The sequence below is a fragment of the Sebastes umbrosus genome, chromosome 16 (assembly GCF_015220745.1).
Source record: "Sebastes umbrosus isolate fSebUmb1 chromosome 16, fSebUmb1.pri, whole genome shotgun sequence".
Taxonomy (NCBI): domain Eukaryota; kingdom Metazoa; phylum Chordata; class Actinopteri; order Perciformes; family Sebastidae; genus Sebastes; species Sebastes umbrosus.
The window spans coordinates 17,090,169-17,108,105 of NC_051284.1; the positions used below are offsets into that span (position 1 = coordinate 17,090,169).

Here is a 17,937-nt window from a genome sequence, read left to right on the forward strand (position 1 = left end):
CCTTTTATAATGCAGCCAAATTTAGCACTGTTTTGATTTTTGATTAGTATGTTTGCGCATATATCACTTAAATTATTCAATATAATTATACTAAACCTTATAATTTCCAGAATACCGTAACTTTACATGCTGCTTCGTTTCCGACTGTCACTCATCTTGTCTGCTATTCGCGCACCGCACTCCTCTCTCTTTCTCTCCTCCTCTCCCTCCTGCTTTTTACCTGTAGACCGTCAGCGTGCCGTGCATCCCCGCCCCTCGCTGCTTGATGGTATGAGCCTTGTCTGTCATCACCTGATTGGTCGCACCGACATCATTAACACAACGTCAGTCACAGTCAAGGTACGTGTCCACAGGGGCGTTTTTTATCGCGAGGGGACGCGACACTTTCCAACATTGGACGCTTGGTGGGCTGTCGCTAGACACAAGGCTGTCCCCACCTGATTGGACGAACGCTTTCCCGCCGTGGGCTGCTGCTCCCAGCTTTCAAACTGGAAACAGTATGGAGGCTCGTTTGGAAATTTTCTTCTCTTATTTCACGAAAATAGTTCACCGAAATGTGTTTCTGAAAACATTTGAGGCGAGAAATAAGCCACGCGGTTGATAAATTTGTCTTTATTTTGGATCGACAACGTTTATTTTAAAAGATTCTCGGGAGTTTCGAGAGGCGGCGAGTCGCGTCGAACACCTGTGATTTGCATAAAGTAGACTAGACCTCAACTTTATGCAAATGAGGAGCGGGCGTCGTGACGCTCCGTTTCTCGAAATCGCAACGCCACGCTACCACAATGCATTGCGCGGCTGCTTACATAGACAATGAATGGGGAGGGTCAGGATCCCATGCGCGCTCGCATATGCGCGGATATGAATATCTCTGAGAATATCTAGTGAATCTACAGTGGACGTTTGTGCAGAAATAACTGCTGCAGCTCCTCCAGACCAACAGAGGTTTTCCGTGTCTTGTGAAGTGACGGGGCTCCGCAGAGAGAAATGTTATCGTCTCCGACCGGGTGCCAGTGTCTCCCCGGGTCGGGAGGCTGAAGGAGGAAAAGCCAACACTAGGATCATATCTAAATCATGTTCATGGAGAGACCTTCGTCTGGTCAGCTAACATTACTGCCAAGCAGGTGAAATATAGAGTGATATTGTGGTTTTAGCTGATGTGTATCGCCTCACTGTTTTGAGCAATTCTCGTTCATGTCTATTTAGAGAGAGCAAGCGCGAGCCTGACGCTGACTTTCGTTGACTAAACAGCCACAGATGTCACTGTTAACAAGCATTTCTGAAAGTTACAAACAGTCCCTTTAACCCTCCTATTATCTTTGGGGTCAATTTGACCCCATTCAATGTTTAACGTCTCTAAATAAATGATTGACATCATTTTTTTTGCTTCATATTTAATGACTTTTCCTAATTTAATGGGGACAACTGGGTAAACATAAAATTAAAATGATGATATGTTTTCAGTGTCCTGTACACATGCTGTACGCATCGGTGTTCTTTGGGGTCAATTTGACCCCAGGCTGTTTTAGCTGTATAAAACATATAAGAAATATCAACATTTTACACACATTTGTTTTGGATGATACTGAGGTCACTATAACATACAACTTTATAATCTTCAAAAAGCTTTAGGGCCCTAACCTAACATAACCATAACTGTAGTAGTGCGAGAACCACTGATAGTTCACACGACATGGGGGAGGGCAAACATTATTCTTGCGAGAACTTTGATATTTCCCCACGTTTTGGGGGCGGCAAAATATGGTTCCCGTGAAGATATTGATTTTATTTAAAGGGCTATTTAGGTAGTCAACAAACAAACATAAAGTACCTGACACATAAACTTGGGTAACAATTTTAATTATAATCATTTTCTGCAGGTTTAAATTGCTGGGGTCAAATTGACCCCAAAGATAAAAGATGTTAGTAAATTTGAAGGTAACAGGAGGGTTAAAAGAGCCGGCTCTTTTAGCCGGTTCGTTCGTGACCGACACATCACTAGCGGACAATAAGAAGAATGCATTATTATAAGGAACGGGAGTGGATGTCGTCATGTCCGCGCACGTTCGCGCATTTCTACGTGCGCGTTCACGAGTGCATCCTGTGATCTATGCGTCAGCTGTCAAGCTGCACACACGCACACTACAGCGCTGCTGTCTCTATGCGAGGATTTGTTTGGACAACGAATGAATCTGTTATTCCGCAGAGACACACAACACACAGAAAGTATGAAGACTGTCGTGTTATCAAGCTGGACTTAACGCGACTAAAGGAAAGTGGTGTGACAAAGGCTTTATGTGAGTTAGTTAAAGAGAGGAGAAGAGAAACGGTTGGTTTTCCGGTTGCAACCGTTGCGGACTTGCTAATAAGCTACAACCGGCTTCGTTAGCTTAGCATAGCTAGCATGCTAACAAGCTAGGCTAGCTGATGTTAGGGACGGTAATGCGCTGCTGGAGGTGTTTTAATTTAGTTGAAATTACCATTTTAACACCAGTATGAAACCTTGTTGTCATAGCTGCTGTTGTGAAGTGAGAGCTTGTGTGCAGCAGACAGTGAGGTTGGGTTGCTCATGTTAGTTATGAGCAGTTTCAACATCACAACCTCCACTTTGAGCACCGACAGTAGAGGCTCACCTCTCAGCATCGACGACGCTACCAACAACAACAACAAGAAGCAGTGGGATCTGTTGGGAAGCGATGTGTTTCCGTGCTGTCACGACGACGAGATGAGTCCCATGGACGACACCATACAAGCGGGGATGTCCTCGGTCCAGACGGGACTGGTGCTCCACGCCACCAGACACCACAACAACAACAACACCACCATCAACCAGCAGCAGCAGCAGCAGCAGCAGGACGGGCTGCTGTTGGACCTGAGCAGCAGCAGCACCTCTCCAACGGCAGCCTTCCTCCTGGAGGACAGCAGCTCTCTGGAGTACAGCGACAACGACGGTGGGAACAACGCGGGTCCGTTGTTCGAGAAGAGGAAGAGGTCTCGGTCCAACAGCTCCAGACACCGCTTCAACGAGGTGGTGACGGAGCTCGGTGCCGAGGAGGTGCGGTGGTTCTACAAGGAGGACAAGAAAACGTGGAAGTGCTTTGTCGGGCATGACTCGCTTAACATTGAGCGCATGTTTCGGAAATACTGTGAGCTGAACCCTGGTGGTGCAGCAGGATCCAGGATCAGTGGTGGTGTGGAGGATGAGTGCTGTAGTAATAACGGCGTGGAGAGCAGAGGACTGAACGGTGCAGCGGTGGTGGTGCAGGTGGAGACGAGGACCAGCAGTGTGCACGGAGGCCAGGGGTCCCTGGACACATCCACCGTGTCCTCGGAGGAGAGGGACATTGACAGCATTGAGATCAACGTGGAGCCTGTGTGTGTCCGAGGAGGGCTCTATGAGGTGGATGTCAAAGAGAGGGAGTGCAATCCTGTTTACTGGAAGCGTGAGTATCATATAAATATCATATTTTTTGCTTTGCAGTTGTTACAAATTTCCTGGTGGCATGTCTCAAAAGCATCACACTGCATTTCCATAACTCCTGTTGTGCACCTACACCTCATATTGTTTATTGTTTATTTGTTTTGCACAATTTAAGACTATACAACATAACAAAAAACACAAATGAATAATATACAGTGCAGGAAGAGGCAAAAAAAAAAACACTGGGTTTATCTGAAGCATCCACCTAGAGACAATATTAATATAAAGAAATAATAGATTACATAATAGTGATAACAAACAATTAGGACAAGATATATGTATAACAACAACAGTAATACAATAAATACAGTAAATATATCAAAAAAGGTGTGTGTGTGTGTGAGAGTTTGTGTGTGTTGCGTGGAAGTGTATGGTTAGTGTTTGTGAGGAGGATATTGATTTAAATATCTATAATGATTTCTGGGCAATCGTAACCAAACAACATTGTGAGTGGGAAAAAATAAAAAACATAAAAACAGATACATGGACAACATGAGGAAAAGCAATTACAAGATAGCAATTAAATGACCCTTTAAAGCGACTTTTGAAACATTTGACAGATGAACAGTTTATCGATAGATGTGAAACGCTACTCCATAATTTGGTTCCCCTAAATCTTATCGAAAATTGACCTCTACTAGTGAGGAATTTAGGAGGATGAAGATCTAGAGATTGCCGGGTTGAGTAAGAATGGACCTGAGAATTTGTTTTAAAATATATACTTTATATTCTGATGCCTGACACCATGCAGGTTAATGACCCACAGCCACTCACAAAGTCAGGTGCTTATTCCATGTAACATCCATCCCTGCATCAGTAAAAGACACAAACTAGCATTTGATTATCCACTCAGTTCAGTTTACTGGCTGCCTCCTGCATTGTTTCACAGTTCTTTCTCCCTGGCTAAGTAATTACTTGGCCTTGTCTTTTGGGAAACGACCCAGGAAGTCAGTCTATTGGGCTCAGCTGATCTGTGCTAACTAATTCATGGAGATTTCCAGGAAAAGGCAGGGAACAAACGAAGGCGGTCACTATAGAGCCTCCGCAAAAGCCTGACCTCGATGGAAGGGTTTATGGGTAGCTGGTTCTTTTTGAAGGTTAACACCAAGTGACATTTAGAGAAGCAGTTATTTTACTCAATGTTCATGCTGTGGATGTAGGGCCTTTTTTTTTTTAGTCAGCTCAGACCCTCAGCTTGCAGACACAGTGTCATGTTGACATTTATGACCCTTTGAGATGGAAACTAATGCAGCATATCAGTTAGGAAGAGAGAGGTTCGTATAATGGGAGACGTGGAGAAGAGAGGATGTTGATATACTGTAATCCAAGAAGTAAAACATCCATAAAAATACAAAGAATAAGGCTTTGAAAGGCTTTATGTTCTAACAAGGTACAAAGGTCCCTTATCACTTCATGGGAACTTGAAACATCATGTTATGTGAAGCTTACAGACTTATCTTTTCTGACCAGACATGAACCACCTTAACAAACGAGTGAATAGTATCTACTGTGAGCCTCTATCTGTGTCTTTTTTTGTGGGTCTATCTTAGCCTTAGCGTTGTTGTGGGCCTCTCTGTCCATAAATAAGAGTATGCTCATGTGTTTTTACATTTGTCCAGATGAGCAGTCTCACTCTGTCTTTTGAAAAGTATGCCTACATGCATAACTGCCATTAAAATCTTATTCACCACCAGAGAATCAGTTAATAATATGTCACTGAAGACTGTAATCAAAACTGGCCTCGCTCCATTTGCCACTGAGACTTGTCCCTACTGGAATTGCCAGACTTGTTGAGTTAAATGGAAATCAGTTTCCGTCATCTAACACACATTCTGAAAGTGTGTGTGATGCACTCAGTCAGTTACTAAAAAGTGACTAAAGCATTTCGAATCAAGCATTGTTTACATGGAAATTTACTAGCTTGCAGACTTCCTCTTTCCTATCTTTGTTAGCACATTTCTGCATAACTTGGCATGTTACCACCACTTTTAGATTAGTAGATTGGTGTGAAACATTTGGCACGGTAGTGCACGGCGTCACCCACACCCACACTCACAACAGCACCATAAAGAGCAAAACAAACTGTAAAATTACTTTATTTAGGTAAATATTCTAGAGCTGCAGCAATTAATCAATTAGTTATCAACTATTAAATGAATCGCCAAATATTTTGATACTCGATTAATCGGTTGGAGTAATTTTTTAAGAAAAAAAGTCAAAATTCTCTGATTCCAGCTTCTTAAATATGAATATTTTCTGGTTCCTTTACTCCTCTATGACAGTAAACTGAATATCTTTGATGGACAAAACAAGACATTTGGACTTGGGCTTTGGGAAACAGTGACATGTTTCACCATTTTCTGACATTTTATAGACCAAACAACTAATCGATTAATCGACAGTGAAAATAATAGTTAGTTGCAGCCCTGAAATATTCCACCATAGGCTCATGGCTCCAAAAATGTCCATCCCCACAGTTAAGCCATTCTTTTGTATCTAAATCTATGCTATTATTATTGTCTTTTACAGAACAAGACCATATTCCAGTCATGAGAGGCCAGTGGTTTATCGATGGCACCTGGCTCCCGTTAGAGGAAGAGGAAAGCGACCTCATCGAGCACGAGCACCTGAACCATTTCCGCGGACAACAAATGCAGGACACCTTCGAGACGGACTTGGTGGTCAGGACCGTCGACAGCAAAGATGGTGAGAGAACGGGAAGGGAAAGGGTAGAAGAAGAAGTTTGTATGATTTTTTAAGGAATGTGTGGCAGAAGCCATTAAATCTAGAAAGATCTTTTAGACAACACAGCAAAGAAGCATCCATTCTGGTAATGAAAGTCTGAATAAATAAACACAGCTGATAACTTGATTTTAACTAGATTTGAGAGTGAATGTTGTGATAGAGTCAGAGTGTGGTGTGGGGTAGGCCAAAACACATTATTGCTCAGTACTTTACTGCTGCATTCACCAACCCTGCAGTATTTTTATTCCAGGCTGGCAGTATCTCATAAAAGCACACCTATATAGTGCTCTGTTAGGGCAGTGAGTAGATGCATTGCTTTCATTGGCATTCTTTGTAATAAATTCCCTTAAAAAGTCATAATTTACACAACAAAAGCAGAAGAAAAGCACAGTGAGTCATAAACAGTGAATTATGTGACAGCCGATACACAATCAACAGAAATGAATGGCGCAGGTGCTCCCATTCACGTGACTGTAGGTTTTTTGTCACGTCATCCTCCCCAATGCAAAGCAGGTGCAGCTCGTACATTAAGGCACGTCTCTCTGGCTCAGACAAAATGTAGCAGACTTAGGCCGTGAAGGGCAATAAGAAAGAGTCTCTTTGATTCAGCGGCCTCCTTAAGGCAGCCAGATCTACGGGACCTTCAGTGGTGATGAATGTGTGGGTGTGTGAATGTGCCAGATAAACAGAGGGGAAGCAGAGAGAAAAAGACGCAGCAACTGTTAAAGTAAGCGAGAAAATATTTATCTGTCTGCATCATTAAAACTGAACAAATATGTGTGAGAGACATGAAATCATCACAAATATAATCTGTAACATTTATGCAAAGCTTGAAAATCAATTAATAGCAGTTAATCATCAAATTAACCTTGTTTCCTGTAACCCTGAATGATTCTATTTAAATAATAACTGCATAATGAACTGTTAAATTGCTGTTAATTGCACAAAGCCTCAGTAGGTCTCTTTTTTTGCTTGCCTTGTTTCTAGCACACTGTAACTGACATGTCAGGATACTGTCACTCCGCCCTATTCAGAATAAATTAAAGCCTATAAATAAAGACATCAACAGAGCAGAAGAAAGTGACTACAGCCTTGCTCGCATCGTCACTCTTTGTGTCATGTTTTAGGCGTAGCTGTCAGCACTGATCTGAACTGAATCACAGAAGTTTTTAATTAAAACTGGAGGGTCACGGCTGGTCCGCAAGCATTTGTGTACATGTACACATGGACACTGTGGAAGCAGGCATATAAACAGTCACAGAGGACAGAAGGCTCACAGTCAGATTATCTGCAAGCCAGGTCAGTGTGAAATATTGTGGAAGGGGGCCCTCTATTGCACAACACACAGATCATATGACCTTAGCTAGTCTAGTGGATGAGCTTCTGCAAGGGTGAATAGTGCAGTATAATTCTACTCCGTTACTGAGAAATAAGTACATACACTTACCTTAATATATGTTATTAAAACCCAATCCCTGCTGTATTTTTACTAGGGCTGGAACGACACACCTATCTCCCGATTTGATACTCTCACGCTACTTGGGTGCTGAGTTGATATGTATTGCAATTTTTTAGTATTGCGATTCGATATTACGATTTATTGCGATTTTTGTTAACTTTTTAACACTAGACCATGGGAAAAAGTTAAATCAAACACTTCTAGGGACTTTTACTTTGGAAAATAACTAAATTAATACATTAAAATGTTTGATTTTCAGCATGTATGTAGTCAGAGATCTCCTGAAGTCAAATACATCAGTCATTGTCAGGCATTATTTATAAAAAAATTCAGCAACCCAAAAATCAAAGAATAAATACATTTCTCTCACAAATTAGTGGTATTTCTTTGTAATTTATAAGGGACATGTACTGTTTTGTACTTCTGGTGAATATAATCCAATGAATCTTATTTCCATATATGTATTTTTTATATACAGTTCCCTTTGGGAACACCTTATTTTGAAAACCGAACATAGCCACACGTGTATACCTCCGCTAACTTTGCCAAGTCCGTCGCTAGCTCTCCCGTCAGCTCCATTCTCTTTATACATCCATTATCAGCTCCATCGGGGCCGTTTGAATGCATTTAACATGAATGTCAGTATATGGGTGCTCTACAGTTGTAGCGTCGGCCTATTTAACCACAGAGATGAGAGTGACGACCTTACCAAAAATACCATGACATTTCCTGTCCATGACAGAATTAGCATGCAGCTTTACCAGATGATGTCTAGCTCTGCTTTTCATACAAAGTGTGAAACCCAAAGTGATTCCATATTTTACTGTATGTGTAGTGTTTACCACTCTGAATTTAAAATGTGAGGGTGCAGGTCTTATCCACGCAGACGTTTTCTACATTTTGGCTTGCTGCGGTTTGTTTTGGTTGACAGATATGGGACAGATATGACGTCACGTTACTGAGACTCAAATGAAGCAAATATATTGATTCTGGCATTAAAAAATTTATTTCAAAATTGTAAAAAAAAAAAAGAAAAGTGCAATACATAGGTAAATAGATTTTTTTTCCCACCCCTAATTTTTACATGCTCGTATAATTCCCTTTTAATGCATGGGACCAGAAACAGTGAGCATCTGTTTGAAAACCTCCTGCTGTCTTTGTTGGCAGATTGTTTTCCACTCCTATATTTAGCAGAGTGTGAAAGCAAAGTGAGCGATAGATCCTGTTAATTCACCCTGTTTCGGTCTTTATTACAGGGAGCCTTTACAGTAGAGTATTTCATCTTGGAGCTAATAATCTGAAGCACTTGGAGCCATAAGCGGGCTACCTTGAACTGCATTACAATTGATAAATGGACCATAAAGCTGGTGAGCTGCACTCTGACAGTGCTGCAGTACATACATTTCCCCTGCTATCTCTCCCCCTCCCTATCTCTACTCTCTCCTCTCTTCTATCTCTTTGTGTCTGAGTAGCTCGCTGAGACGAAAGGTTAGTAAAGCAGGGAGACATTACAGCGTGCTATGCAGGCATAACATCATAACGTTGGCAGGACTGCTAGATACAAAAAGTGCACGAATGTCCTGTTCCCTCATGATGCAAATGTACTTTTCTGCTTATTCTTAATGAATCGTAAAGAAGGAAGGCAGAATCAGAAGTAAAATAATTTATGCGTGATATGGTTTAGTAGTATATTCCACTAAAGAAAGATCAATGGTCAGTTTTAGTGCTGTAGTCATAAAGAACTAATGGTAGTTCTTTCATACATCAGAAGAAATAAGGATTTGATGACTTTTGTGAGCTTGAAATGATAAATTATCCTTCACAAATGTATTTCCTCAATCAAAAGAGCTTCGATGTCTGATCAAAAGTTACAGTATTTACCTGTATAGACAATTTACAATTGTCTTTCTCCTCCCAAATTCATCATTCCTTATTAATGTTTCTGTTTTACTGTTACTAGCTCTCTTTAAAGAGTGACTGTTGCCATTTTAGCACAGAGGAAAGTTGTAAGTTGACTGAAAATGTCTTTTAATGTTTTTTTTTCCATTGGCCAACTTTGATCAGCAGATTTTTTTCTTAGCCTAATGGTGCCAATGCTATTTTCGAACCCCAACTGAGGAAAATGTTATTAGGGTTGTAACGGTGTGAGATTTTCAAGGTATGATAACTATTTCAGAAAATATCATGGATTCATAGTATCACGGTATATGGTATTACACAATTTGTATTATTATTATTATTATTAGTAGGAATAGTAATAATAGTAGTAGTAGTAGTAGTAGTAGTAGTAGTAGTAGTAGTAGTAGTAGTAGTAGTAGTTAGGGCTGCACAATTAATCGAATGTTAATCGCGATCACGATCGCCTGCAATATTGATGTTTAAAATTCGTGTTCTGCTCATAGAAAACTCCGCTGCATATCAAATCAAGCGCTTCCTAAACTAACAGCCAGTCACAAGCTGGAGATCAAGATGTTTTGGCTTCACTTTTGGGATAGGTATTATCTATACAACCAATATGTTTATGATTAAACTGAGTGCATAAAATTGTTTATCTAGCCTCTTAATGTTGCTAATTTTGCTCTCAAAGTGCACAAGACTTATGCATTTAACTTTAAAATGTAGCTAACAAAGGGTTAGGATGAATATTCCTGTACTTTTTCATATTGCAGAAAAAAAAATATTGCAATGTCATTGTTGTTCATTTCCAACATCGTGCAGCCCTAATTTGTAGTGAAAGCGGTGCTTTTTCATTTTAATGTGAAAGTGCAGTAATAAAAATATGTCGTCACTAAAATCAATGAATAATTGTGATAAATAATCGTGATCTCAATATTGATCAAAATAATCTTTCGTATCATTTTGGCCATAATCGTGCAGTCCTAGTAGTAGTATCAGTTACAATGACCCTTAAATGAATGAGAACAGAATTATGATAAACCGAATTATAAACCTGATAAAAAAAAAAAATAGCATGTCAATATAATATGTTATATAACTAAAGCATGTTAGTTCTATATGTTAGCAGCACTAGCATGTAATTAACTACTAAATTAAAAATAATATCAGGCGGTGAACCTTTTAACTAATGTCTTAAGAAAATTAACAATTAACATATACTGTAGGTGGGCGACAGTGCAGCCAGACTGTCTGTACCTTTAACTCACACACACACACACACTAATGAGCAAATGTACACGGTATGATAACCATCAACTTTCATACCACGGTATACCTTGATAGCGTTTTACCGTTACAACCGTATTTGTAATTTACAGAGATGAATGAATGAGGATCCTTTAATTAGAGGAGGATCCCTGCCATCCTTTCACTTTAAGGATCTCCAGTGTGTGTGTATGTGTGTGTGTGCGTGTGTGTGCGTGTGTATGTATGTATGTAAGCTTGTGGTGGAAACTACAGGGTGTGTCCCAGTCTGTCAGGCCGCTCAGACGTCAAAGGAAAAATGTAGCCAGCGGGCTTGGCACAGGGTCATCTGTCAGCATAACACTTTTGGTATGTTCGAGGTAGGCAAGGCCCACGCGCTTGTTTGTGTACAATACATATTCAGCTGCATATTTATTGAATCAACACATGAGGCTGGGAACACACTGCATGATTGATGACTGACACATGCTTTAAAGAAACGGAAATTGCTCATCTAATAACCAGCTCTTTGGATTTTTAAAATGTTTAATATATTTATTTTCTTGTCGGAAGTCAGTTAGATTCATCACATGTATGTAAGATATCAAATATGTTTGAAATCATCATCAGTCTTTTACTTTAAATCAATATGAGATTGTCTAAGCTTGCCTTCAGGTCACCCCAAACATCATGTAGTGTGATCTAAACCCCAAGGATGGTCATACTCTGCAAACTACCACAATGAATTGTTTCTCATTATGTGAGAATTCTGCTCGTAGTAGATCTTCCAGTCATTAGGGAACACCTATTTATGGATGGATCCATCAGTGCTGTAATGCTCAAATGGACTTTACTGATAGCTTTTACAGCAAAACTTCCTGTGCACTCAGCAGGTCTCTCCTCCTCCTCTTCCTCCTCTTCAGCCTCTCACCTCTGCTTAGGAAGACACTGCTGACATTTGCAAGTCTAATGTCTGTGTTATCACGGGATGTGGGGTTTAGTCAGACGTAGACTTTGCTGATTTGATTAACAAATGCATAGAAGGTCTTTTTAAATGTCAGATCAAGACATCCAATTACGACCGATTCAGTGGTTTTAATGAATATAGATCTGCTGTAAGTTTGGTTTTGATTTTATCTGGTATGTAATGAATTATTGAATTTGACTAATTATTTCAATTCAACCAATATTTACCAATATCTATGATATTTTATAAATAAATTATCATTTAATCTCCGTCCATTAGTGTTTATATTTGTACTCTAAGTGTTGTGATGTGTGTTATTAAGATCATAGCACACAAAATTTTAAAATATTTTTTGAACAGGATGATAAAATTGGATTAGTTTACCATCAAACCATAAACTCTTGTCAGTGTAGGATTTAAATTGCTGACAGAAAACATTATTTGGTCCAGCTAATTGCCACATGATTAATTTAGTATTATGTTATAAAGTCATTCATATTTGAGGAGAAATTCTTTCCCATCGTATCACTCTTATACCAGTGCCTGGTCTCCAGTTACTGGAACATTTAAGCACAATTACAAGAACTGGTGCATCAATTATGTTTTTTATATTCTATTATTAATCTACAATAACTTTTCAAAGTAAAATAACATAACAGTGAATGTATCTTTACTTATCTCTCTCTAAAATGCTACAGTTCACCCATTGTCATCCCTACAGAAAGTTTGTATTTTACCACACTGCATATATTTTTTCTCATCTGTCCAGCTCAGATCTATTTGTTTGTTTGTTGTCTGCATGTTCCTTCCTCTATGAGTGGATTCAACATCAGTTCATAAAATATTTCTAATATGCAAAATATTAACCATCATTCTATTTATTAACCCAAATGAAAACATGAGTACTACAATATGCTGTCAGGAACTCTGAAGGTTTTGTGTTTGTTAATTATTATTATTTGTGTTTCATTTCTTTGCAATGTTCACTAATTTGTGGTTGTTGTGCAACTTAATATACAATATTGTTTTTTTTATTGTTTTTTTTTCATTATTTTAGTCATGTATTGTGTGGAAAAGGAACCTCCACCTACGATATAGGTATTTAGCAAACAATTTTTTTTTCCAGGGATACTGCCTTTTTTTTAGAATAGTAGCAGTGTATTTAGAACTGCAACAATTAATCGATTAATAGATTAGTTGTCAACTATTAAATTAATTGCCAACTATTTTGATAATCAATTTGAGTAATTTTTCAAGAAAAATAAAGTGAAAATTCTCTGATTCCAGCTTCTTAAATGTGAATATTTTCTGGTTTCTTTACTCCTCTATTACAGTAAACTGAATATCTTTGTGTTGTGGACAAATCAAGACATTTGAGTACATCATGTTGGGCTTAGGGAAACACTGATTGACATTTTCCACCGTTTTTTGACACATTATAGACCAAACAACTAATTGATTAATCAAGAAAATAATCAACAGATTAATCAACAATGAAAATAATCGCTAGTTGCAGCCCTAAGTGTATTACACATTCCCAAATGTTTTTGAAAAGGTGGTAAACTTCATAACATATGGATCTTTACAGTGAAGACAGTAGATTTCTGTAATGAGTGTAAAACAGATGCTACCTCAGTCATCTTAGGCATGATGTCAAGCAGCGCTGCATTACCCGAGCCTATTACTAAGGCATTGCTTGAGGGTCTGACCAGGCTCCATCAGTTACCAGTACAGGCTTCACAGTCCAGGGCCTTGAAGTGGTAACCTGATAGCAGCGCTACTTGATAGATTGGCCTGTTCAAGAGTGATGACAGCGGTAGCCTGTGTGACTGACGCCAAGGTAATAGCCATTACTCACTCTCTCTTGGTTGTTAGTTCTCTCCCACCTGCCCCCTTTCTACCTCCCCTTTCTGTTCAAATGGAGCGGATATCAGACGAGTGCTAGAACTACATGTCACAAGCGCAAACGCTGCCAAGGTACTGTGAAATGCCACGTTCTTTTTTTATTTTGCTGTATTAGATCTGCTAGCTTGTGTCCCCTCTCCTAGTCAATCCTAGGTCCTTATGGAATTAGATTTTCCTTTCTGGTGTGGTTCATACCCGTTCAATCTCATATCTAGAACTAGACCTAGGCTCAGTTAGAATTGGTTGTGTTAAAATGGTTTTAGGCTGCTCTCCCAGTTCTCCATTGCAGCCTTAACTGGGCCTAGTTGCTAGAACTTCCCCCTTTGTTCTGTGACCCAGAGTTTGGTGCGACTGCTGTTTCTGCTTTTTTAGGAAACCTTTCTGTATCTGTGTCTCATCTCATTTGATGGGATAGTGAATAGACGACAGGGTTTACTCAACTGCTAGGGCAAGGCCCCTTAAACCAGTGGATGTGAAATAAATAAGCTGGTCCTCAAAAAGCCACCCCTCTTTACCTCCTTTTTATCTCTCCAGCCCCGTCTCCCACTTTCTCTCTCATTGCTTTCTTTCTCTCATCCCTTCTGGCAGTATGTCAGTACCGTCATTAATGAACCACCCTCCAAACAACCAGCTCTCGCTCTAAGAGCAATGAACAAAGCTCTCTGTTGAGAGCCAAACACAAGTGATGAGCTGAACAGTGGAGCCATTGTGGCCCTTTACTATAGCCCCCTAACATGTTGTGTAGAGTCGCCCTCTTAGAGGTCCATCACTGTCCTAGTTCTGGGTGTATTGACCCTCATCAAAAATGCTGAGTAGAGCGGTCTCGGGGTCTGTGTCCTCATCTCATAGTAAACTCAAGCGACCATTGACCTCAACAGACACTGGGTTGAGAGCATTACAGTACTGCAAGTAGTACACTTTTTACTAACATTACATTAAGATTGCACTAATATTCTGTCTTGTCCTTATACAAGAGGTGGGAAAACGTTGTGAAGGGAGTGCAGCTGATGTTTGTCATGCTACAGCCAAGAAAAAGTTGTAAGGGCGCTTTCACAAGCCATAGTCCATTTGGCTGGTCCGAATCAGAGTTAAATTGATACTTTTGTTCCTATTTAGTCTGGTTCGGTTTCAGAGTGCACAAATCAAAGCGAACCAAATAAAAAAAAAAGTTGCTGAGGGGCGTGTAGGAAGGAGCGACTATATCTTTTTCATCTCGAGAGCTGCCACTTCTATGCAGGGAATCGCAGACGCAGAAACCGTTTTTTGACTTTGACTCGGAATCAATGGACTGCACACGAATCCCTTCTCCTTCAGTTTATGACTTTAGAAACGTCACTATTTTTGTGGACTTTATTTAGCATGTTCTGTATGTTCTCTTTGGCCCAGATGTCAAGCAAACGTCGGACTTCTACAGAAGTCCAGGTCAGTCCTCTCATTCATTCATAAATTATCCGTAATCGCTTATCCTATCCTCTGCTGGAGCCGATCCCAGCTGACATTGGGCGAAGGTTGGGTACACCCTGGACAGGTCACCAGACTATCACAGGGCTGACATATAGAAACGGACAACTCACACCTACGGGCAATTTAGAGTCAACAATTAACCTAACCTGCATGTCTTTGGACGGTGGGAGGAAACCGGAGTACCCGGAGAAAACGCAGGCTAACAAGGGGAGAATATTCAAACTCCCCAAGTCAGATTTGAACCTGCGACCCTCTTGCTGTGAGACATGTTAACCTAAAACAAACCACGCCAGAGTTTGATTAAAGTGGACTACATGTTGGCTTGTGAACGAACCCTAACTGGTATCTTGCCGCTCTTCGTTGGACAAATGTCCCAGTGCCAGACCAGCATCATAGCACATTGTAGATGTGATTAGTTTGAGGAGCCCTTCCTTTTCGTTTCATTGCCCCCTCCCTTCCCAGCTCTGCTTCCTGCATACTTCCCAAACTCTCCCTCACTCAAATTCCTTGTTTCTCTTTTACTTCCACAATTCACCCAGTTCTTTCTCACTCTTTGTCACATTCTCTGCCCCTCATCCCTTACTTTTTAATTCTCATCCTGTGTGTCCTTCAGTAATTCGCCATAGCAATGTTAGAGAACTCCCCTAGTAAACTCTTTAACCTTTCTTGGTTGACCACCAGCTCCTCTGTACACTTTGATCCCCTGCCTTCCCCTTCTTTTTCGCAATGCATTGCCTTTCATTGTAAAACAGGAAGTGTCCTTATGCAACCCCTTAAAGCTGCCTTCACATGATAAGAAATTTGTTTACCGCAAGGTATTGCACATAGGCAAACCGCAGCGCAGGAATAACATGTCATCAAAAAGTGCGCAAGGAACGCCATTCACTGTTTCTAGGCAACAACAACAACAGCTGCGGCTGTTGCGGCTGTTATCTCATTGGTTGCGCTTTGAAAGGTCAGCAGCAACCACAGTCAAAGTTGTCATAATTTGAACTTTGAGCGCAACGCTCAGTGGCAATTTCGCGCAGTGCGCCACGCCAAGTCGGGCAGCACCGCTCTCCCCATAGGAAAACAATGGCACAGCCAGCGCAGAGCCATTTTACCGCTGATCATGTGTGGGCGGCTTGTAAAACCCATCAAACTAATATTTTATATTGATAAAGCCAGCTAACTGGAGAAGTTAAACATACTGTAGTTTCTATTCTAGCTGGACTAACACCTCCTGTTTTACAGTGGACTAGGCTAACAAATGAAGCTCAACAGTCTGTAGTGGCTTGACCCACCCTTGTGTGATAACAAAGTGTAGGTGTCATGGCAACTGCCAACATCCTTTTCTCCTTTGTCCTTGCTTGTGATACCATGAGGTAGATGAGGAAAGGAGGCCACTCTAAACTGTTTGAGATGAAGCCATACCAGATGGTGAAAGGTTTCCTTCCCAGAAGAGTTGATCGTTCCCCTTCACTGCTGCTGTCATAGAGTCATGTAGTGATATTCTGTGTGGTGGTAGAGGTTAAGCACATGTTTGCTTTGCTGTCGAGGGGTTTCATTTGAGGATCTGCAAAGATAAATGGAAACGTGTGACAGAGGAGACTGTGTCTCTCACGTCATGCTCCTCAGGACATGAGCTTTATTGTTTTATCTGGCTAGGAAAAACAATGTCCTTCCTTTTGTTATTCCAGATTTAACTAGTGCCCTTTACTTCAACACTTCTGTTCCTTGTGGCAAAGTCTTCTTCCAGACCCTGCTTGTCTTTTTTCCTTTAGAGGCAGCCATTCTTTTTCACACTGGTTGCCCTCAGAGTGAACAGCTAAGGTGAAATCACTGCCTGTCCTCACATTACCCACCAGTCATGCTTTTCCAATGACGAAATTAGCCTGCCAGGCTACAGAGGCACAGCTTAATGCCATCATGTGACTCACAAACACATAGGCTCTGTTAATATACATATCTTATTTTATTAATTTACATGGGAAGTGGAAGGAGAGACAGCTACATTTTTTAACTTCTCCAAAAATGTCTACTTTAATCCTTCCCTGTGGACTTGGCACTAAGGAATGTTTAAATGTCCAAGTATTAAAGGAAGACTGAGAAGAAATAAAACCTAGGGAAAGGTCTGACACATGACACAAGTAGTCATCTTTTCACTCCTCTATGAAAGGTACAGAAACTTAGGTTTTCAGTGTGCTTCTTTAAGCGTCATAACAATACAATGATCATATTTTTGTAGCATTTCATTTCACATTGTTTGTGGCACTATATTGTTACAAGTTTGTTAGAAAAGTAATCTGGGTCATTTCAGTTCTGCAAGTACTTTACCCCATTCTTAAAGGGTTTAATCCCCAGATTGGTTCAGAGCAGTACACAGAGCCATGACTTTGCATTGGACCGACGCCAACGTCTTCCACCAATTTCATCCGGATGAACTTGACTGCACACAGGACATTTAAAGGACATGCTGCAGAGACAATAAATAACTCTCTCAAGTCAACCAGTTTCATTTATCGCTCTTAGCTTCTGTAGCAAATGGTGTCTCCCCTCTAGCCATACCTCTGCTCTTACTTGCCCTAGCCACTGCATTCCAGTTTGAAGCATCAACATGGAGAGAAATTGTACTGAAGGTGAAACAAATTTAGACATCTGCACATAAAATATCTCATCAAGCAGGACAGACAAGCAAGAGCTGAAATATGCAATCATGGTGTGTGATAGTTTGATGTGTTTTTCTTTCCAATCGCAGATCAATGCTCCAGACTGCATTTGATTGGGCTGTGAATA

At 40.4% G+C, this 17,937-nt stretch overlaps 1 protein-coding gene across 3 annotated transcripts in view; it reads left to right on the forward strand.

Annotated features, from left to right (window-relative positions):
* The first annotated feature begins 2,083 nt into the window (after window positions 1–2,083).
* ddhd1a (DDHD domain containing 1a) overlaps window positions 2,084–17,937 on the forward strand; it is a 30,709-nt gene continuing 14,855 nt past the window's right edge. The window contains exons 1-3 of one of the 3 annotated variants that reach the window (XM_037796610.1): window positions 2,084–3,443; window positions 6,011–6,187; window positions 13,669–13,770. In XM_037796610.1, the coding sequence (XP_037652538.1) occupies window positions 2,570–3,443; window positions 6,011–6,187; window positions 13,669–13,770 (1,153 nt within the window). In that variant the 5' untranslated portion in view covers window positions 2,084–2,569. The remainder of the gene's footprint in view (window positions 3,444–6,010; window positions 6,188–13,668; window positions 13,771–17,937) is intronic. The other 2 variants (XM_037796613.1, XM_037796611.1) reach the window with 2 other exon arrangements.